At 36.7% G+C, this 23079-nt stretch overlaps 1 protein-coding gene across 6 annotated transcripts in view; it reads right to left on the reverse strand.

The window, feature by feature from the left end:
• OLA1 (Obg like ATPase 1) overlaps positions 1 to 23079 on the reverse strand; it is a 153413-nt gene that overhangs the window by 58262 nt on the left and 72072 nt on the right. For 5 of the 6 annotated variants that reach the window (XM_054723051.1, XM_008138543.3, XM_028140940.2 and 2 more), the window contains one exon: positions 587 to 762. In XM_054723051.1, coding sequence (XP_054579026.1) covers positions 587 to 762 — 176 coding nt within the window. Of the gene's footprint in view, positions 1 to 586; positions 763 to 6267; positions 6355 to 23079 lie in introns of all 6 variants that reach the window. The other variant, XM_054723053.1, reaches the window with a different exon arrangement.

The following is a 23079-nucleotide window of genomic DNA, read 5'->3' on the forward strand; positions in this document are numbered from 1 at the left end:
ATTCGTAACTCTACCTCCCTAAGCCTCTTTTATCACAATATTTCCTCCTAGGTGATTTTTAATAATTTCTCCAACCCTAGCCGGTTTGGTACAGTGGATAGAGCATCAGCCTGCAGACTGAAGGGTCCCAGGTTCGATTACTGTCAAGGGCACATGCACAAGTTTTGGGCTCAATCCCCAGTAATGAGTGTGCAGGAGGCAGCCAATCAATGATTCTCTGTCATCATTGATGTTTCTCTCTCTCCCTCTCCCTTCCTCTCTGAAATCAATAAAAAAATTTATTTAAAAAATGTTATAACTACAATGACCACACTTCTCTATCACTAACACTTTGAAGATATACATAGCAACCATATAAACACTCAAGATTACAGCTAAACATGACTTTTTAAATAAACACCTTAAATAGCCTGTTACCATAATACTTGGTTGCCAAAAGAAAATAAAGTTCCTCAATAATTTTTTAACAAAAGAGACCCTTGGAGTCTAAAATTCTATACCAATATTAGATATTTGATGTGCTTTATTTTAAAATCTTAATCAAGAAAAATGAACTTAAGTATCTAAAGCTATAAATTTTACTTACATATTCAGGTTTTAGTTTTTTATCTCCTCCTCTAACAGCCACTTTTTCTAGTTTATCTATAATGGGCCCAATCATTTCTTCATCTTTAAGCTGAAGCTCTTCATGTATTATTTCTATATCTCGAATAGGATCTACACTTCCTTCAACATGTGTGATGTCATCATCTTCAAAAGCACCTAAAATCAATTAAAAGGAAGAAATTAAATAATAATTTTTAAAAATCCAGAAAGTCATTATTAGAATAAAAATCCCTATAAGGTTAATAATTATACAAATTATTCTGAATTCTTGCAAGTAAGATATAGCAATTTTTTTCTATTTAGTAATATTTAGGGCACTAGCAACAAAACAGTAATTCAAGAGCTTCAACATTTCAAAAACTGACTGAAACAAATAAAATTATGATCTTTACAGAAAGAAAATTATGCTCCAGAACTACTGGTATTTTCAGGTTTGGTACATTAAGGTACTGAATTCTAGGCATGAGAGCCTGAAGTTCTAACACTATTAGGGTTTCCAAGGGAAACCGGATTTGAGGGAGGCGGGCAAAATCATCTGGCAGACCTCTTCCCTGCTTCAATCTACTTTATCACTGTGGTTCTGACGGTGATTAGATAATGAACCACTCAGACACACAATTTACACAGCAGCTAATTTCATCGGCCTGATTTGAGGGTATGGTTTTTAGGGGGCTATCAAAGAAGCAGATGAAGGTGCATTTGTCATATATGAGTGACAACCATTCACACTATCTGAACAAAATGGTGCTGGCCCTTATTAGAAACACATGCTATTATCACATATTTAAAGTGCAGTTGAAGCCATAATTTCAAATTGCCAACTGGAAACATAAGGGTAAAACAACCAGATATTACTGAAGCATGTGTACTGACTTTATGCCCTTTTGAAGACATAATGTGGCAACATAATTCAACTGGGATTTACTCAAATTACCAGATAAAGAACAGCATTGCAAAAATGAACAAATACTAAGAAATATTACAAATAGAGAGCAATGACATACCCATAAACAATAAACAAATTCATAAATAAATTGCTAATTAAATTAATTAAAATTACCAATTAGATTATGCTCCCAAAATTGAGATGTTTTCAAACATAAAGAATCGTTATTTTACAGAGGTACCATAGGAATCATAAGACAGTTTGAGTTTGATGGAGAAATAGTGACTACAGCTCATTCTACATACCAAAGACCAAAATATTCTCATTACAGGTTACAAAGGGTTTTAAAATACAATTTCTTCAAATTAAAAATAATTAAGCTCTTTGTATCTCAATGTGGAATTGTTCATTAATAATAAAGCATACATATATTACTGCAATTAAAACATAAGTATTTAAAATACTACTTAAGTTTTCTTGACATACAACTAATGTTTTATTATACAGTGCCAAATTCATAGGAACAATACTGAATGATGTAGGAAAAAATGTGAAGAAGATGCATTATGTCTTATTAATAAACATGAGACAGACCAGGATTTAGGTAAATTTTTAATTATTTTAAAAGTATGAAAAAAGTCTCCCTGGAAGGACAGCATTATGTATTTCTTGTCATGATCTGAGGCATCTTACACAAATGGCACAATACAATAGGAAAATAAAAATAAAAGTTAGCTTGCCGGCAATCTGAACAACAAAGGAAACAGGGTCAGTTCAATTATAGAAATAACTAAACTTTTTCTGACACTCAAAATGAAAAATATCCTAAATAGTTGTCTTTATGTAGGGACCAATGAGCAACTACTATAGTGATGTCCTCAATAACATCCCTACAGTAAATGTATCAGCAGGTTTTAAATGGCAATGTCTTAATGACAACCCTCAATTTTAACCAAGTGGGTAGCAGAGAGAAACAATAATCCCAACTCTCCTGGAAGCAAAGAAAATAAAGCACTCTGATGATCTGAACTAATCCAAATAGAAAACCTAGAATAAAGGTTGGGGGGAATCACTTGTCTCTCTTACAACCTTCAAATTATTCTCTAGAATGCACCTTGCCTGGAGTCTGTCAAGGATTAGGTTAGGAAAGGAGTTGTGACTGGATCATCACTAATCCATTGCCCCTACTATAAGAATAAAAACTCAAACCACAGACCCTATACATTATGGATTACATTGTTGTTCCTATGCCTGAAAGTTACTATTATTATTATATTCATTAATATGTGCTAACATACTATAAGAACTTAATTTTATTTTTATAATAAATGTTTTTTAATTAATTAGTTTACTTTTTCCATTACCATTTCCCCCCCATACCGTCCTCCACTTCCATCCATTCCTCTACCCCTACAATCACCACACTGTTGCTATGTCCATGAGTTCTTTCTCTTTCTTTTTTGCTAAATCCCTCCACCACCACTACCACCCAGCCCTGACAGCTGTCAGTTCTCTATCTATGTCTATCTCTATTTTGCTTGTTAGTTCATTTTGTTGATTAGATTTTCCATATAAGTGCAATCATATGGTACTTGTCTTTCTCTGACTGGCTTATTTCACTTAGCATAATGTCCTCCAGGTCTATCCACGCTGCCACCAAGGGTAAAATTTCCCTGTTTTATCCACTCATCTATTGATGGACACTTAGGTTGCTTTCAAATCTTGGCTATCCTATATAATAAAAGCCTAATATACTAAGTGTCCGGTCATCCGGTCGTCTGCTCAACCAATCAAAGCATAATATAATAATGATATGCTAAGGCCATTCAATGGCTCGCTATGATGTGCACTGACCACCAGGGGGCAGACTGTCGACTGGTCGACCAGTCACTATGATGTGCACTGACCACCAGGGGGCAGACACTCCGACCAGTAGGTTAGCTTGCTGCTGGGTTCTGGCCAATTGGGACTGAGCAAGACGGGCCGGACACACCCTGGAACCTTCCCGCGGTCCCTACCCAGCTGGCCAACATCCCACATCCCTCCCCAGCCCTGATCGTGCATCGGTGGGGATCCTCGGCCTGGTCTGTGCCCTCTCACAATCCGGGACCCCTCGGGGGATGTCAGAGAGCAGGTTTCAGCCCAATCCCGAAGGCCAGGCCGAGGGACCCCACTGGTACACAAATTCGTGCACCAGGCCTCTAGTTGTAAATAATGCTGCAATGAACATAGGGGTGCATATATTCTTTCAAATTAGTGCTTCAGATAAATTCCCAGAAGTGGAATTGCTAGCTCATAAGGCAGTTCCATTTTTAATTTTTTGAGATAACTCCAAACTGCTTTTCTTGATAATAAATACTTCCAAAAATTAAGATAAAAATTAAGTAAAGGGAACAGTCAAGTTATCCTTTAAAATTGAATAGCCTTGCCCTAGCTGGTTTGGCTAAGTGGATAAAGCATTGGTCTGCGGACTGAAGGGTCCCAGGTTCGATTCCAGCCAAGGGCATATTGCCCAGGTTGTGGGCTTGATCCCCAGTAGAGGGTGTGCAGGAGGCAGCCAATCAATGGTTCTCTCTCATCATTGATGTTTCTCTCCTCTCCTCTCCTCTCCTCTCCTCTCCTCTCTCTCTCTCCTCTCCTCTCTCTCTCTCCCTCTCCCTCTCTCTCTCTCTCTCTCTCTCTCCCCCTTCCCCTTCCTCTCCCTTCTTCTCTGAAATCAATAAAAATATATTTTAAAAAATAAATAAAATAAAATTGAATCACCTTTTTATTAAATGAGGCCTAAAACAGCTGTAAAACTAAGCTTATAGAAAATGTGGTGGCCATTTGGGCAACTTACCATTTCTTAGAACTGAAAAATTATTGAATAAACTTTCTAAAGACATGCTCCTGAGTCATTAACAGACTTTACCGTACACTTACATTATAGCTTTATTGGTTAAGAAAAAGAGCTTTAAAGTCAGACAGGCTTACTGGTCATAAAATTTTAGCCAAATCACTGAACCTCTAAGGACCTCATTTTCACATTTTTAAAATGAAGATCTTTCTACCTCTCAGAGAATGGATATGATTAAATCAAGATAACACATAAAGTACTAAGCAAAGAGCCCAACATATAGAATTATTTCAAGTAACTGGAGCATATTCTAAAGAAATTCTAAAGTAATGCACTCAAACATTAAATTTGAGTAATAACATTTCATGTTACTCAGTTCTTTAGAAAAGGTTAAAATAAACTTTGTGAGTTTATAGGGGTTCCCTCCCCACCACTAATTCTGGCTAGTTCAGCAGATCATTTTTACCCTACTCTATGGCCAAAGTTATTTATTTCAATTTCACATTACTAAAACAATTATACTTTTTGTGATTAATAAATATTTGTAATAATTATTATCACAATGCTCCTTTGGGAAAAACACTGTACTGGTAAAGATAATTTCATTTACCTTGAAGACTACACTATATCATACTGAATTAACTAGTGAGAAAGTTATTTCCATTTCAATTCTCTTTCAGCCATTCTATGTCAAAGAAAGTCTCAGTTTGATGCTGTTGGTCTTTAATGGCTAACGTTTATAAATTTATCTTTTTAAGAACAGAGCAGGCCTCAGCCTCTGTGCTTCTAAAGACTAAAAACTATAATAAATAGGTAGTTTTCACTGTATTTATTTTTATTTTCTTCAATATTGGCAAGCAATACTCATTTTCCACTTACATTAGAGACAAAGTTTCCTGTTTAAGTAAATTTTGGGGTAAAATCAAGATATGCAGAAAATATTAACTACTAGAGGCCCGGTGCACAACATTTGTGCATGGGGGTGGCGGGGGTAGTTCCCTCAGCCCAACCCGTGCCCTCTTGTAGTCCGGGACCCCTCAGGGGATATCCACCTGCTGGCTTAGGCCTGCTCCCTGCCATGAGCCAGGCTTCTGGCTGAGCAGCATTCCCCCTGTGGGAGCACACTGACCACCAGGGAGCAGCTCCTGTGTTGAGCGTCTGCCCGCTGGGGGTCAGTGTGCATCATAGTGACCGGTCATTCCGCCGTTTGGTCGATTTGCATATTAGGGTTTTATTATATAGGATGGTCATTTTGGTGGTGGAATGTTATCTAATTTAAAAAAAAATTTGGTACTATTCTGTGTAAAATAGTGTAATGCAATAGAGCTTGTATGTGCTGGGGGATGAGGAGGAGGGCACATTGCTGTGTAATACTTTAGCTAAAAGAGTCAGGGAGACCTCTGAGGAGATGACATTAGAACTGACACCAGAATGGCCAGAATATGAATGGTAGCAATGTGAAGATCTGAAAAAGAGGGTTCTAAGAAGTAAATATAAAATTTTTTAAATGGGAACAATATTGAAATGTTCAGAAATAGGAATAAAATCAGTATGGGTGAACCACAGCAGAGGATAGTATATAGCATTTAAGGCAGTTCACATGTTTATAGGCAGTTCACATATGTTTATAGGACATGGAAGTTTGGATTTTGTTCTAGTTGTAATGAGAAGCCATTGATTGGAGAGCTTTAAATAAAGGGGAGGTGGGGTAATAAGATAAGATTTATAATTAAGAGGGGCCACTTGGCACTTTAAAAAGAACAGACTCTAAGGAAGGGACAAGAGTGATGACAGAAAGACTAAGTTAGGAAGTGGCTGAAGTAGTGCAGATGAGAGATGACCAGAAAATGTAGCGGTAGAGAAAATGAGAAGTTTTTGTTGAGGATGGACTAGATGTAGGAAGGAAGATCATGACTGTAGATATAAAATTAGGAGTTACCTGATATGTTTATTTAAAGTTATGGGTCTGGATGACATCTTGTAGAGACAGCACCCCAACACTTCGATGTCTGATAGGGAAGGCAGTCTTGGCAAAAGAGAATAAGAAGGGATGACAAAGTCAGAGAAAAGGTAGCAGTAGGCTTTCATTGGGAGTAAGGGTAAGAAAATATTTTAAGAAAGAAGAAGTATTCAACTGTGTCAGATGCTGTTTAGAGGTAAAGAAAGATAAGTACAGTAAAAAGTGGCTCTTTGAGAAATACTTTTAATAGCTATATCCCTTTTCACTATTGTCTATTTCTTCCATATATTAGAGATGAGAATACTATGACCCAAGGACATAAAACATGTACCTATCCTTATTTCTTATAACTCATGGGTACAAAAGGGCTAAATTTCAGCATCTCTAAGTTCACTCAGTTTTTTAAAATATTCCTCTCTATATAATCTGATGATATAAGGTAAAAACAGCATATGATTTCTCATATCTTTAAGAGAGATCCTATCAATCAAGAAGAAATCATAGCCACTTTCAAAGTTGCACATCCAGGTAAGCTGGCATAAATAATGAAACAAAACTTGCAGTTGGTCAACCAGATAGAGAAACATCAACACCATACATGTCACCAATATCAAAAGCAGTAAAATCAAGTCACATATAAGGCTTCAGAATTCTACAAGGTAGCTCTATACCAAAAGACAATGGAACAATGTCTTCAAAGTTCGAAGGAAAGAAATTGTTACTCCAGAATTTTATATCCAGCCAACTGGTTTTTCATTGTTAGAAATAGAAGCCAATGGCAAAGAGACTCTGAGCTTAATGTACTGTAACACATAAAACTAAACAACTACAGAAATTATGTTAACAAAACAGAATATAAGTACTGTATTATAAACTATGAAAAGTTAGGAATAGTAATATAAAAACTTAAAGATAAGGAGAGGGGAAATAAAAACATAACGGTACTCATTTCCTCATCTTTCAGAGTAAGGAATCAATAGATGCCATATAAAGATGAAACATGTAATTAAAATATTTTCTCCAACCTTTTAGTGTTTCCATGATCCTATAGCAGGATCATCTAAGTTCATTGATTTCTTCTATATTACTCCAGTTCTTTTTCTTTCTCTTTCAAACTTAATTAAAAAATAAAATTTAGTGTTCTATTTAAAATAACAGATGTACTAATGATCACATTTATATAAAATCTTATCTCATTCTTAATAAAAGTGATCAAATGTTAATGAAAATAATTCCTTGGCAGTGAGCTATTGAGCAATTTTGCTAATCTTCTTTCAAAGTTTTTGTCTTGCTTAAACTTTTTATAATGAACATGCATTGTACATACAAAACAAATCATTTGTTTTATTTTATTTTTTGTTAATCCTCACCCAAGGATATTTTTCTCATTGATTTTTAGAGACTGGTAGGGAGAAAGGGAGGGAGAGAAAAAGAGAAAAAGATCATTGATGTGAGAGAGACCCACCAATTGGTTGTCTCTCGCATGTGCCTAACCAGGGCCAGGGATCGAACCTGCAACCCAGGTATGTGCCCTTAACCGGGAATCAAACTTGCGATCCTTCCATACACGGGCAGACGCTCTAACCATTGAGAATACCAGGCAGGGCCAAACAAGTCATTTTAAAAAGTCATTCTTTTTGAAACACAATAAAAAACTAACTTACAGAGAAATTTGCACAAATCTTAGTTAACATTTGGTTTTGCAGTGACTAGTCACAAGGAGAAAAGCACTATTACCATGAAATTTATTTTATTTCTATACATGTCTTTCTCTCTCTCCTCTCATATGCATGTGTGTGTGTGTGTGTGTGTGTGTATGTGTACATATGTCTCTCTCTATATATATCCTATATAATAAAGAGGTAATATGTAAATTGACCCTCACACCCTCACAAGCTGGCTGCCTACAACCAGGCTGGCAAGGGGGTTAGTGAGGGACGACCAAACAACTGAACAAGCAGGCTGCGTGGGGCAACCAGGCCGGCAGGGGGGGTTAGTGAGGGACGACCAAAGGACTAAACAGCAGGCTGTGTGGGGAGACCAGGCCAGCGGGGAGCCATGAGGGGAGACCAGGTCGGCAGGGGGGGCAGTTGGGGGCAATCAGCCCGGCAGGGGGGAGCAGTTAGGGGTGACCAGGCCGGCAGAGGGGGGCAGTTGGGGGCAACCAGGCCAGCAGGGGGAGTAGTAAGAGGTGACCAGGCCAGCGGGGGGTGACCAGGCCGACAGGGGAGGCAGTTGGAGGCGATTAGGCTGGCAGGGGGGGAAGTTGGGAGCGACCAGGCTGGCAGGGGGGGGGGCAGTTAGGGGCAACCAGGCCAGCAGAGGGGGGCAGTTGGGGGCGACCAGGCTGGCGGGGGAGGGGGGGTAGGTGGGGGCGACCAGGCTGGCAGAGGGGGCAGTTAGGGGCGATCAGGCTGGCAGGGAGGGGCAGTTAGGGGCAACCAGGCAGGCAGGCAGGTAAGCGATTAAGAGCCAGCGGTCCAGGATTGTGAGAGGGATGTCTGACTGCCGGTTTAGGCTCGATCCCCGGCATTGGGCCTAAACCGGCAGTCCAACATCCCCTGAGGGGTCCTGGATTGGAAAGGGTGCAGGCTGGGCTGAGGGGACCCACCTCCCATGCACGAATTTGGTGCACCGGGCCTCTAGTGTGTGTGTGTGTGTGTGTGTGTGTGTGTGTGTGTGTGTGTATTAAATAAATAAATGGGTGGCTGAAAATAATACTAATTATAGTAAATCTTTATCATTAAATGATTTGCTATAGGAGAAAATTAACCACAAGCTAGCCTCAGACTGGATTCTAACACAAAGGTTTTTTACAGAGCTATCCCACAATGTTTCCTTTTACAACAAAGCACCTTTTCCAAAACTTCTTGACTTCTCTCACATTTCCAATGCTTTCAAAACAAAACCTCAGCCCTGGCTGGGTAGCTCAGCTGGTTAGAGCGTCATCCTGGCACACAAAGGCTACAGGTTCCATCTCCAGTCAGGGCACATACAAGAATTAACCAATGAATGCATAAATAAGTAGAACAACAAACTGATGGTTCTCTCTCTCTCTCTCTCTCTCTCTCTCTCTCTCTCTCTCTCTCCTTTATTCTTAGGAGAGAAGCATCAGATCAATAAAATCAATAAAAAAATTAAACACACACGCACATACACATAACTCCTCTTAACTTAAAAAAACAACAACACAAAAAAAACTCTTCTTTCCTGTTAACCAGCAGATGACCTACTATTTCCCACTTCACAGGAAAAATGAATATCATCTTTGGAACACCAACATCCCTTTTTGTTTTTACCCAATCTCTTCTTCTTTCCAGCAATAAAATGCTACCTTTTACTAATTATGACCAATTTCTCTACCATCTCTGTTCTGAATCTTTATGTTCTACCAAGGAAGTTTGCTCCACAAACTTCTTTGTATTTCCTGAGACCTCAACCTATTATGCCTCCCTCTCCTATATCATTTGTATCATCTCCATCTCCACTAATAACTTTCATATCTAAGATTCTATAGTAAATGAATCATTTCAGTCACCATTAGACATTAATTCCCATTTCAGCTATTGTTTTCTTTCCTTCAGTTCAGAGTCAAACTTCTTGAAAGGGCTGTTTGTATCTGCTCTCTCCACTTCTTTATAACCCATTTAAAAATTAACACACTGCAGTTTGGAATATGCCCCTACCATACTATCAGAAATTGATCTAAAAAAGGACACCAATAATTTGCCTTCATGAAGGTAAATCAAATAGCCATTGTTCAGGAATCATGAATGATCTCTCTCAGTAGGATCTAATTTGAGAGCAATGACATAGTCTCTTTCACTACTTATTTCCAATGGCATATCCTAACTTTCTTCTATCTTCTTAAACCATTTCTTTTCTTGCTCCAACTATCCCATAAACGTTGAAGAAAGACTGAATCCTATTCATGGCACCAAAACATCCTGTATGCTACATGATTTCACATTCTTTCCAGCTTGTCTTATGTAGCAAATAATCAATGTTTTGAACATCTATATTCAAATCCAGAGTACTACCAAAATAACGCCACATTCCTAAACCAGTAAAAGATAAATTTTTAAATACAATGTTAGAAAACAAGGATATACTGCTAAAAAATCTTTCTTTTCAAATTTCTAATTCATTCTTCAAAGTCCTATCTTGTGTCAGAACAATGTTAACGAGATGGGAGAGAGCTAAACTTGCATTGGCAATTCACTTAACATCTATAGCTTTATTCATAGCATGGGGGCATGCCAGTTCCTATTTACTTTCCATAAATGACATGACAAAAATTCTTTATTGTCTGGGGGAAAGAGTAGTTTAAAGAGAGAGTTAAAGCTGTTTATTGCACACTCCAAATGCTTGGATTTAGAAATACACTTTAAGTACAGATTTACAGATGCACTTTAAAACTCTTGTCTTATTCTAAATAAAGCCCCTTCTTATCTTGACAGTAAAAGTGATTTGAGCAAAACCAGAACCTAATTCATAACTGGACCTTAAACTTGTGTAATTTAAAAAAATCTTTATATTACATAAAATGTGTAGTTTTAACTAGTTTTCTTAAGTTAGAAAGTGAGAGAAGGGCACCTCAATTTATTATATTTACTTCAAAAATCAATTTGCTTTCTTAAAAATATCCAGGAACACATAAAAGAACTAATAAATCATTCTGCTAACAAAATTCTGCTAAAAAGGATGTAGGCTTAAATTTCTAAGCTTTCAGAATTTAAAGCAAATGAAAGGGGTTGTATCCATCAAATGTTAATTACTTTAAGTGGATATATTTATAGACCTCTGGAAAAATAAAATATTTTGTAAACATATAAAAATGGAAATAATTGGTCTAGTAATGTAAACTGCTAATTACTTGATGCACTAGCATAAATGGAATAGCATAACTAGACTTGGTGGGTTATACTTATTTACAACAACAAATCAATCAAAAGTAGCCTTTAAAGTCTTTAACCTTCATTTTCCAGGGAAAAACCTATTATTTGAGATATAGAAAAAACCCCTAAAATAATCCAGTCTATGCCACAGGCTAATTGTTTAATGCTTCAGGATAGAAAACAGAACTATGGGTAGTCTAAAGATTTGCTTTTTGCTCTGCTTCTCTTCCAGAGCTTTCCCCTCCTTTCTCATATAGGAAAAAGCTTTAAAACTAAATCCTGGCCAAGAGGAAGAAAACTACCATCCCCTGACATATTCAAAAATTGATCAAGCCGGCCAGCATGGCTCAGTGATTGAGCATCGACCTATGAACCAGGAAGTCACGGTTCGAGTCCCAGTCAGGGTACATGCCTGGGTTGTAGGGTTGATCCCCAGTAGGGGGCATGCAGGAGGGAGCCAATCAATGAATGATTCTCTCTCATCATTGATGTTTCTATCTCTTTCCCCTCTCCCTTCCTCTCTGAAATCAATAAAAATAATAAATAAATCAAGGATTTCAGAAAATTTAATAAAACAAAATGCACTTGTGGCCAACTTTGAGAAACCAATCTAAAATTAAAGAAATTATGATTCATGCAGGACATTTACACAAAATAGGTAACGTATATGGAAGCAATCAAGCAATGTTTAGAAGTAAAAAACAATTGCCAATCTTAAGAGAAACAGATATTTAGTTTAAGAGAGATAATAAAGTGGGTCAGTCAGGTTCTGAGAAAACTTAAAAATTTTTGTTTATTATTTTCTCCTACTTTTAAGCCATCATATAAATTAAAAATAATATGCTTTTAAACAGTGACTCAAAAACAAAACTTTAAGTAGAAAAGATGAACAAAGAAAAAAAAGATATAGGTATAAAGACTTAAAAATGTTAAAATTAGAGCTTATATTAGTGTAATAGCAAGCAAAAAAAATCTTTTGGTTATTACTGACACCACATAATGAATTAGAAGCAACACATTACAACATTAGACAATAAAATTCTTTTACTAGTAAATATACAAGACACTAGAAAGCTCTGCTTAATAATAGTATTATACTTATATTGTAGATAATTAGACATCCACACCATTAAGGAATCCTTAAAGTCAATCAAAAGTTATGAATTATAACCCAAAGTCAACACCTGTAGTTGGTTATAGTTGCTCAAGGGTTTCATATTTTCAGTTGCTGCAAAATATGTACTTTCAGAAGAGGCAGAAAAGAAGTACCTTAATGAGAACCGACATTCATCTCTCAACAAGATTTTCACTTCTTATTCTATACTAGAAGCCCAGTGCACGAAATTCGTGCATGGCGGGGGGTTGTCCCTCAGCCCAGCCTGTACCCTCTCACGGGCAGTCGGACATCCCTCTCACAATCCAGGACTGCTGGCTCCCAACTGCTTGCCTGCCTGCCTTCCTGAATGCACCTAACCGCTTCTGCCTGCCAGCCTGATCACACCCTAACCACTCCGCTGCCAGACTGGTTGACACTTAACTGCTCCCCTGCCAGCCTGTTTGCCCCCAACTTCCCTCCTCTGCCAGCCTGGTCACCCCTAACTGCCCTCCCCTGCAGGGTTGATCACCTCCAACTGCCCTCCCTTGCAGGCCTGGTCCCTCACAACTGCCCTCCCTTGCAGGCCAGGTGCCTCCCAACTGCCCTCTCCTGCTGGCCATCTTGTAGTGGCCATCTTGTGTCCACATGGGGGCAGGATCTTTGACCACATGGGGGCAGCTATATTGTGTGTTGCAGTGATGATCAATCTGTATATTACTCTTTTATTAGATAGGATAGAGGCCTGGTGCACGGGTGGGGGCCAGCTGGTTTGCCCTGAAGGGTGTCCCAGATCAGGGTGGGGTTCCCTTGGGGCGTGGGGCGGCCTAAGCGAGGGGCCTGTGGTGGTTTGCAGGCTGGCCACGCCCCCTGGCAACCCAAGCGGAGCCCTTGGTATCTGGAATTTATTTTCCTTCTACAATTGAAACTTTGTAGCCTGGAGCGGAGCCAAGCCTGCTGCTCCCTCCGGGGCGGCAGCCATTTCTGTGGCAGTTAATTCACCTTCTACAATTGAAACTTTGTAGCCTTAAGCAGAGGCTGGGCCCGGCCAGGGTGTGCGTAAAGCTTTGCTTCCCCTGTTGCCGCCGGCAACCCTGGCCTGCTCTCTCAAGCTCCATTCTGCCGCCATTTGTTTGAATTTGTTTACCTTCTATAATTGAAACTTTGTAGCTTGAGTGGAGGCTTAGGCCTGCAACGGCTATAGAAAGCTTGGCTTCCTCTGTTACCTGGGAAACCTTGCTCTCTGTGGCTGCAGCCATCTTGGATGGGGTTAATTTGCATACTCATCCTGATTGGCTGGTGGGCATGGCTTGGTTGGTGGGAGTGGCTTATGTAGCGGAGTGATGGTTCGTTTGCAAATTACCATTTTATTAGAGAGGATAATAGATACTTTAAATGCATAAACGGCAAATTAATCAATGATATTTTGAATATTTATTGAGTTTCTGCTCAACTTCCAATTTGAGCTAGCTGCTTTTGTTGACTTCTAAAACAACAATTAAGTCTTTGCCAATATAAAATACACTCTGTAAACTGGCCTTGCCCCACCTTCAACTTCACAAATCTTCAGCTCAAGTCAAATTCTTGTACTGACCACTAAGCTCTGAAAGTTCTTCATATTCAACTGTCACTATATTTTTGTTCACTCCCTTCCCTTGTCTCAAAGGTAAATGTCCTTTCATTATCCATCACTAAAATGCAGTTTACTTTCCCCTCATCTATAAGGTAATTCTGGAGGAATCTAAGATCTCTACCACCCCTGAGTCATAAGAGGAATTGAAGAGACTTGTTTGGAATAAAATATGGTAAAATTGATGGTTTAATATATTACCTTAAATATGATTCCTGGGAAAAATCCATTTTTATACCTCTTTAAATGACAAAAAAAATGCAGAGAGAGAAACTAACAAAACTAGAATTTTATCTTTACTACCAGTACTTTAGGCAATAAATAAGAGTCAAGTTGAACTGTCTGACATTCAAAAAATAAACTAAATAAACTAAGTGACAAATCAGAGCTTTAATTTTTTAAATTAAAAATTAAAAAAAAATTTTGTGCCCATTAACATCCCATCCCACCTTTCAATCAAACTGACCCATTCTCAATGCTTTCATTTTACATTTTCAATGCTCTTACTCATCCTTCCGCATGGGATATTCTTCCTGCCCATTTTTACCTTTCAAAAAGAGTTACATATTTTTCATTGCCTTAATTAGATGTCAATAAAATGATATCTTCATGATGATGCCTTCTCTAACTATATCCTCTATCTGAACTGTTAATCTGTCCATTTCATTCATATGACCTGTAGCATGTACATCTAGTATTAGAATATACAATTCTATCTCCTAGTGACCTAAGCTCAGGGATTCTGTCTTAAGTGCCTTTCTAGTTCCCTCTAGCGCCTCGATCAGAGCTGATACACAGTTAGGTAGAAGATGAAGTGAAGAATAAAGGAAACACTGTATGAATGAATGTTTCAAGCACTTATTAGCACTTATAATAAAAAACTGTTAGAGGGGAACTATAGATCCCAAATGAAGCTAAACATGCAGCACAACAGCAAAGGATCAGTTTCACAGTACACAGTAAGATATTTCAAAGAAACCAGTGCTAAGCATGTCAAACTACAATAATGGATATGAGAAGTTTCTTGTGTTTCAGCTCTTCACCTCTGAATTTCTAGACTGTAAGTGATGAATATTTACATTTATTTCTGAGGTCTTCTTAGGCATGTTGCACTGGATTACATATTATGGTATAATTTCTGAAATTGTAAATTAAATTAAGAAGAGGGGAAACACACATATCCTGTATAAAAAAAGGCTGACATGCAAATTGACTGAACAACCGGTCGCTATGACGCATACTGATCACCAGGGGGCAGAGACGCTCAATGTAGGAGCTGGCCCCTGGTGGTCAGTGTACTCCTGCAGGAGGAGCGCTGCTCAGCCAGAAGCCCTGAGCTGGGCTCATGGCTGGCGAGAGCAGCGAAAGTGGCAGGAGCCTCTCCCGTCTCTGTGGCAGTGCTAAGGATATCCGACTGCTGGCTTAGGCCCACTCATCACGGACATCCCCTGAAGACTCACAGACATCCCCCAGGGGCTCCTGGACTGCAAGAGGGCACAGGCCCGGCTGAGGGACCCCCCATGAGTTCACGAATTTCATGCACTGGGCCTCTAGTATACTATAACTAAGACCAATAAACACAGCCATACAAGAAAAACCAAGACAAAGGATTGATAAGCATGAATCAGACTTAAGAAAGGAAAGTTTAAATATAGATGAGGTCTTTCTGAGACAGATATTAGTAAAGGGAAGCAGAGTTAAGAGAACATTCCAGGCAGGATGGAAGTGTAAATATAACAAAGGCACAGACTGAAATCAGACTATTTGGTTCAAATTTGAATTTCAGACTGTTTGATTCATTAGTTGTATAATTACTGAATTTCTCTGTGGCTTAGTTTTCTTGTCTGTAAAATATAGACAATGATACCTACCTCATAGATTGTTCTGAAGACTGAAAGTGATAATATATGTAAACATTTTAGGATGGTGCCTGGCACACAGTAAGCACCCAAAATGTTACCTATGCTTATATATGAAAACCTAAAGACAAAGTATATACTAGGACTTGTCAACCTTGGCACTACTAACATTTTGGGCCAGATTAATACTTTGCTGTAGGGGGTTTGACCTGTGTACTGTAGTATTTTAACAGCACCCCTGGCCTCTACAAACTAGATGCCAGTAATACACATGGGCATGTGCATACAGACACCCCCTCCCCAGCTGTGAAGACCAAAAATGTCTCCAGACTTCCCTAAGCCACAGGTGAGAAGCACTGGTGTGCACTAAAATACAAAGGTAGCAACCAAAAGATGTTGCCATAGGTTCCAATGTGCAGATATCAACAGATGGAAAGGTTCTAACACTGACTGAAGGGTGATTATAAAATTCTTATGTAGATTTTTCAGAGAGGCGCTCTTGTGATCTTGCTCTTGCTCATTTATGTACAAGATCTAATAGTTTGGAGAGAGACTGATGATCACAAACAAGCAGTTGATTATTGGGTACAAGTTTAGAAATAAAAACAAAAGTAAGGTCAAATTTTAAAAAAAATTAAAGAAAATCTTTACAAAGATTTCTTTCTCTAGTGGACAGGAGGAATTATATCAAATGGAAAAGAAATGAAATATGGTCAGTCATATAATTGGAGGTGTATAATCACTAAAGATACACATTTATTTAGGTGACATATTTAACAAGTGTTTACAAAGAGAGTTGTGCAGGAGCTGGAAAGAGAATTTCAGAGATGAGAAAAAGCTGAAAGATTCATTTCTTCCCTCAAAGCTGTTTATAGTCTAAAAGGGAAACAGACCAGCACATAATAAGTACAAAAAAGTAAATCCAGGATGAAGGAGAGCAAAGAGAGTGTCAGTATTCAGTACAATGTGATGGGAAAAGACAGCCTCAAGGCTTCAAACTGGAACACTGATGTATAGATGCCATTTAAAATTTAGATTAAGATTCATGTACAGGTTTTGATGTAAATATAAATATTTTAATTTCATATTTAAGTGTACTGATGCTGTGATAAGTACACTTGGGTCCACTAAAGTGTGAAACTCATGTTTAAATGCTTTAAAAAGTAACATGTGACAGGTATTAAGACAGTTAAATAAATTGTTATCTGTTAATTTTTAAATAACTATTTTATAGCTTTATCCATAATATCAATAGATGACTTTTTACCTTGTACTGAGGCAGGCGGAATGGATAGAAGGATGGAAAAGGGAAAAGTCACCTACAACATCTGGTGTTACAATAGGAAAATGATGGTTTAACTAAATCCACATTGCACAATAGGAATCATATTCTTGAGTCCAAACGAAAAGTTCTCTGCAGATAGATGTCCTAAAACCAGATAACATGCCTCACAAAATAATTATACCCTTAAATACAATAATCCACAGTTCTGAAAAAAGAGCAGAAACATGGAAGGAAGGGTAAGTCCTAGAGAAATCAAGAACAGGCAACTAACTACACGTTTGGGAGCAGACTGTGTAAGGTAAGTCACTGCATGCCTGGCAGTCTTCCAACCCAATCCACTCTAACTGGCTTAACAAAATGGGTACCAACTACCTAGTCTTCAAGATCTAGTCATCACCATAAATAGTTAAGCCTGAACAAACAATCACCACCAGGTGGTGCCAAATCAAAGCCAGTCTCAGAAAGGATTTGGCTAGGCATGCACCTTGCCACACCCCTTACCCCCAACAGCTAGTGATGCAGGTTCACCTCTTGTTTCATTTAGCAATACAGTTACCTCTTATTTTATACAGCTGAAGCTTTAGGACCCATGTAGCATATTATAGCAGAGGTGGGGAGGTTGTTGTAATATACATTCTTCGGGGGGAGGGGGTGACAGCTTGAGTTTATTTATGAATTAAAAATTTTTGTTTGATGCCATACTTAATTAATATAAACTCAGATAAAGTTTTAAAAAGAATCAGGAAATCATAAACAAGAATCCAGCGTACAAAAAAATTCTGACTAATCAAGACTTTAAATAATTAAATATGAACACAATTAACACTTCTAGGCTTTCTCACATGGCTCTACTAATGAACCATAATCTTCAACAAGAGTGAAAGGATATAATATCAATGATCCCCTTGCAGAAAGTTAAAAAATCCTAAACCTCTTTCGTCTTTAGAGCACAAAACATAGGGACTACAATCATAGGAGTGAGGCAAATCTCCATATTCTTCCCCAATGTGAAAATATGTATATATGAAAAATTTTTTTAATTCCTTTAAGATTCATCTCAAATTTTCCAGTAAGAGACTTCATGGCAAACTTACTACTCTCCATCTCCATCCTATCTCCCCCACCACCAGATTTTAGCACTGCTCATATGTTATACCTGTCAAGATCTGATGACTCTATGTTATGTATTCATCTGAACAGAACCACTACACTTAGTTACAGGCTATCATCAACCAATTCATTCTCTTGCTAAAATCAAGTCATCCAATTACTCCTTGACTAATCAAGGCTGTTTTGGCTTTTTCTTTTTTCAAAAGGTACTCAACAGCATAAACAGTTCACTTACAAGAAATGGAAAGGGGCTAATCAGCAGAATTATTGTTTTGCTGCTACAATTTGCAGTATTTAAATTTAGTTGCTGATTGGACTGAAAGTTTTATGATATAGCATATGAAACTAGTTTAATACAACTGTGAAGCTGTGTGGCTATATTGTCTTGCCATGGCTATATTGGTCTACTTCGTAGGCTAGACAATTAACATATTTATTTAAAATAAAGATATGTTAAACATAAGTTTCAGTACACTTTCCCTCATACATTGGTTTTATAAGCAAAGGCAACAAGCTATTAATTCTTAAACATTAATTTTAAAGTCAGCAACTGTATGCACACATACACATGTGAGCTTGTTACATGTGTATAAAAACTAAATTGCTTGGGTTTTTAATCTACATTTATTTTGGCTTGTAAGCAACAATAAACTAAAGGGACATTACTTAATTATTTGATTATTATTTAAGAAATAAGGATTATCTAAAATGAATACATGTTTTAAATAAATGTTACCCCTCCCTCATATAATGAAACAGTAGACATTACATTTATAAAATGGGGAGTATTTCAATTACAAGAATAATTCTGGGTGCGCACAAATTGTAAAATAAAATTATTATCCATCAGTATTGTTACTCTTATCTATATAGAGTTTCTGAGAGAATATTTAACAAAATGATTAAGTACTAAAATCTAAACACTAAACTGAAACCTCGATTTAGTCACTAAAAAATAAGAAAGGATTTATGTCAAAACCTTGGAGATGAGATCCAATCTTTTAATTTGTTAAATATGAAAATATGTTAACAAAAAGAACAAATTTTATTTTATAGGAGGAAGAAATGCTTTTATATTAAAATGAAAAGTTTGGCTTTTTAAAAGCCTTATAGCATAACCAAATTCTTTATACATTAAAATAATTAACCATCAATAAGAACTTACATATGGAAAAAAAAACATAACACATAAATAGGATTAAAACAATTTCAGAATCTTTTATATATGTGCACATAACTTTGCATAATACTCTATAGGCACATATTTTGCATGCTAAGACTCCATCCAGAAATAAAATTCTATACAGAATTGTAAAATTATTCTTCCATCAAATGTCTAATAGGACTATTCAACATAGACAAACATTTCAGAGAAGTCTTAATTTCACAATGCTTTGAGAAGGTATATAAATGCTAGTACATTTCAAACCAACTATGCTTAATTCCCAAACAAATATGCTACCATTTAAATAAAAATTTAAAAGATTAAATTTGGTTATCTATGCTGAAATTTAAGAAAGCATATAAATTAAAACTAAAAATACATTAACAAAAGACAACTAATATTCTTTAAAGATGAATATTTCTGAGTAGGCACACCTGCCAATATATTAAAATAAGTAAAATCAACTACAAAAGTGATAAATCAAATGCCATGGTAGACTTGACTTCTGGAGACAGCATTTTCAGCCGTCTTTTGTGGCTTTGTTTGGCGCCATAGTCCTTTAAGTTTTGTCTTCATAAAGCCCTAACTAGTTGTAATCATTTGCAGCCTAATTGTGGACATTTATCTGCTTTTCTTATGCATAGAACATAGCTATTAAAGCTGAATGGTGATGGTGTGAAGTATAGGTTAAATTGGGTGAAATTAAAGCAAATTACTCCGGGATGTGGAAATCTGAAAATAGAAACCACCAATGATTTGCAACCCTCTTGATGATCAGCTTCACAGAACCCTAAACGACAAGAAAACTTACATATTTTAAAGTTAACTAGGTTTTTAAAAAAATAATATGTATAAATGTATTTTTAACTACATGCACTTCTTAGTAATGGTGGAAAGATTATTCGTTTAACTCAGCTGCAATGTTAAAAAGAGCTCTCAGTTTTCTATTTTAAATAGTACAGTTCATTTCTTAAAGAAGATTTCCTTCCCAACATATACTTTTTTACCTATAAGAATTCATCCAACTATATCAAACACAATAGTATACACATCATAAATTATTTTGCTAGGTAAGTTTTAACCCTAAATAAAAGTATTAATAATATTGGAGATAATATAACACTGAAGTTATAGTAATAAAAGCAAATTAAAAATGTAATGATAAATGTATTTTATATGTATAGTCACTAGCATACAGAAAAAAACATAGAAACCTAGCATTAATGTAAAACATTAAAACACAAGATTTTTATTTTTATTTACCGAAAATCTTACTGCTTGATCCTCAGATTTGGATGAAGACAATAAAAGCATACCCATTTGCACCTTGCATATTCTCTTAGGCAAAAAAACAAAGTAGGATAATAAATTTGCTAGATCGCAGTTTAAACCAGCTTACTCTAAAGCTGGAAAAAGAATTTCTAGCAATGAAACTGACACCCTTCTTTTATTGAATGCAATGTAGAAAAATATACTTCAGTATCTGGGAAAAGATGAAATTACATAATATTGCTCACACCTTCAAGGAGCTTATAGTCTAGCTGGAGAAATAAGACAAGCATATGTAACTAAATCATGGCTACATGAAATGTTACGTACAAAAGAGAGCTCCTGATCTCAAAGATAGGGAAGAAAGAGCAACAGGGTTGAGTACGGGAGTAAGATCACAAGAGGATATGGATCTTAGAGAATAATACTTAGCTAGAGGTACAGCAAAGACAAGGGTGACATGCATAAGGTACATTCAGAGCACAAAGAACAAATCCATCTGAGGAGAATTTAGAACAGAAAAGAAAGCACTGAAAAACATACTAATGCTTGACAATGAAAAGCAGTGAGGACTAGCCAGAAAATGGAATTCCCAAGGAAGGCATGAATGTTTTATAAATGGCAGTAACATAATCAAATGCCATGACTCACACACAAGCAGGGATACATCTAATTTCTCAATGTCTATGTCACCAGTAAAAGTGATATGCCAAAAATGTGGTCCTCGGAAATACTAGCAATATCTCCCTCTTCTCGCCTCATACCAGGCTATGAATGGAATGCTTCTTACTTAATAACTGAATCCTAATGTATCCATTATCTTGTGGCTTAGAATCAGCATGCAAAATGTAATATTCACTACAATGTTCAGCTACTGGTAGATTTTTATTTGTGCATATTTTAAAACCATAGCAAAAATATATACTTCTAAATAACACTGCAATGTTATTAAAACATAAGTAGGAAATTTAACAAAATGCACACAATTATTTTCTGCTTTGTGAAAAATAGGCATTGTTTTTCCCCTCTATAATATGGAACCCAAATGCTTGGACATAGTCACTATGGGGCATAAGAATGGTTGAGAACCACTACTCTTGAAGGAAGAAACTGGAGAGATTGAAACAGTGATTTTCAAAAATCTCCCAGGGTACAGATGATTCTCAGCCATCTCTATGATTCTGGATTACTAGGGTACTGCTTAGAATTCTGTATTTTAAACAAAACGTGTCTGATGCAGATGATTCCAGGATTACAATGATCAGCAGAAAGAGAGCCCCAGCAAGAACGTATTACTAAGGTCAGTGATAATGCATAACAGCCTGAACTAAGAAGTAGTAGTAAAATAAAATGAAGTAGAAAAAGAAGAGAAGTACTTCTAGAAAAAAACAACAGAAGTTGATGACCAATTATATCACTAATACATATAAAGTAAATCACTATTACCTCTAAACAAAAGTATGGGTGCCTACTTAGGAAGCTGGTCAAAAATATAGATACCAGAAGACTTTTAACTTGGAAAAAAAATTTTCATTTGGAGAACAGAACTTCATTTAACCAAATAAACAAAAACTATTTAAAAATAAATAGTACAATATAAAACCTTTAAATCATGGCATTTAATGAAGTTTTAGAATTGTACTCTGCCTTTTTTCATGTAGACACTCTTAAAATTTTCACTAACCCAACATAGAGAACTATGAGGCTCTAATATCACTCTGCTTTATGTCTGATAATCCCACAAAGTAACAGATCAATTTCACTTTCATGAACAATAAACTTTACCACATATTTGATGAAGAGGAAACATTTTTATTATGGCTCTAGTTTTGAAATTTCATCGGAATTATACTGTTTTAACTCAATAATGAGATGTTTTAAACCAGTATTATGAGGTATTAGCATGAAAAGATGATACTTCTCAGTAAACAATCAAAGTAAACAGGTTCCTCAAAAATTTTAAACATAAAATTTAACAGGCATTATTTCTCTGTTCCAAATTAACAGAATTGTAAATAATGTTCAAGTTTGGTACTGGAGCATACACATTTGTTGTCAGCTCCCCAACCCCAATCTAGATCCTCTTCAATCCCCCTACCCCTCCCAATTATTTCTTACAGTTTAAGCAGTTTCATGTTAGATTATTCCATCTGCCCACAGTGATCAAAGATTAAGCATGGTCCAAGTAATCTAAAGACCTTTTATTGGAAGGGTAGGCCAAAGTCACTCATTCTTCTCTAATAAATGTGAACTACAAACCACATGGCCAGTGAGATGCTGGAAGCTACCTTAGGATAAGATAAAGTTGGTCAAGGCAGAGGGCAGACATAGAAAGAAATTAAGTACTTAGAGACAGATCTGAAACTATATATTTTATCTGCTCAGCAGTTCACACTGATAGATTATTTTTAAGCGATTTCAAAATGAAATTCTATTGTAACTGGAAATATCACAACTCAGAAATTATGCTTCCTACCGTAAG

The sequence above is a fragment of the Eptesicus fuscus genome, chromosome 11, assembly GCF_027574615.1.
Source record: "Eptesicus fuscus isolate TK198812 chromosome 11, DD_ASM_mEF_20220401, whole genome shotgun sequence".
Lineage (NCBI taxonomy): Eukaryota > Metazoa > Chordata > Mammalia > Chiroptera > Vespertilionidae > Eptesicus > Eptesicus fuscus.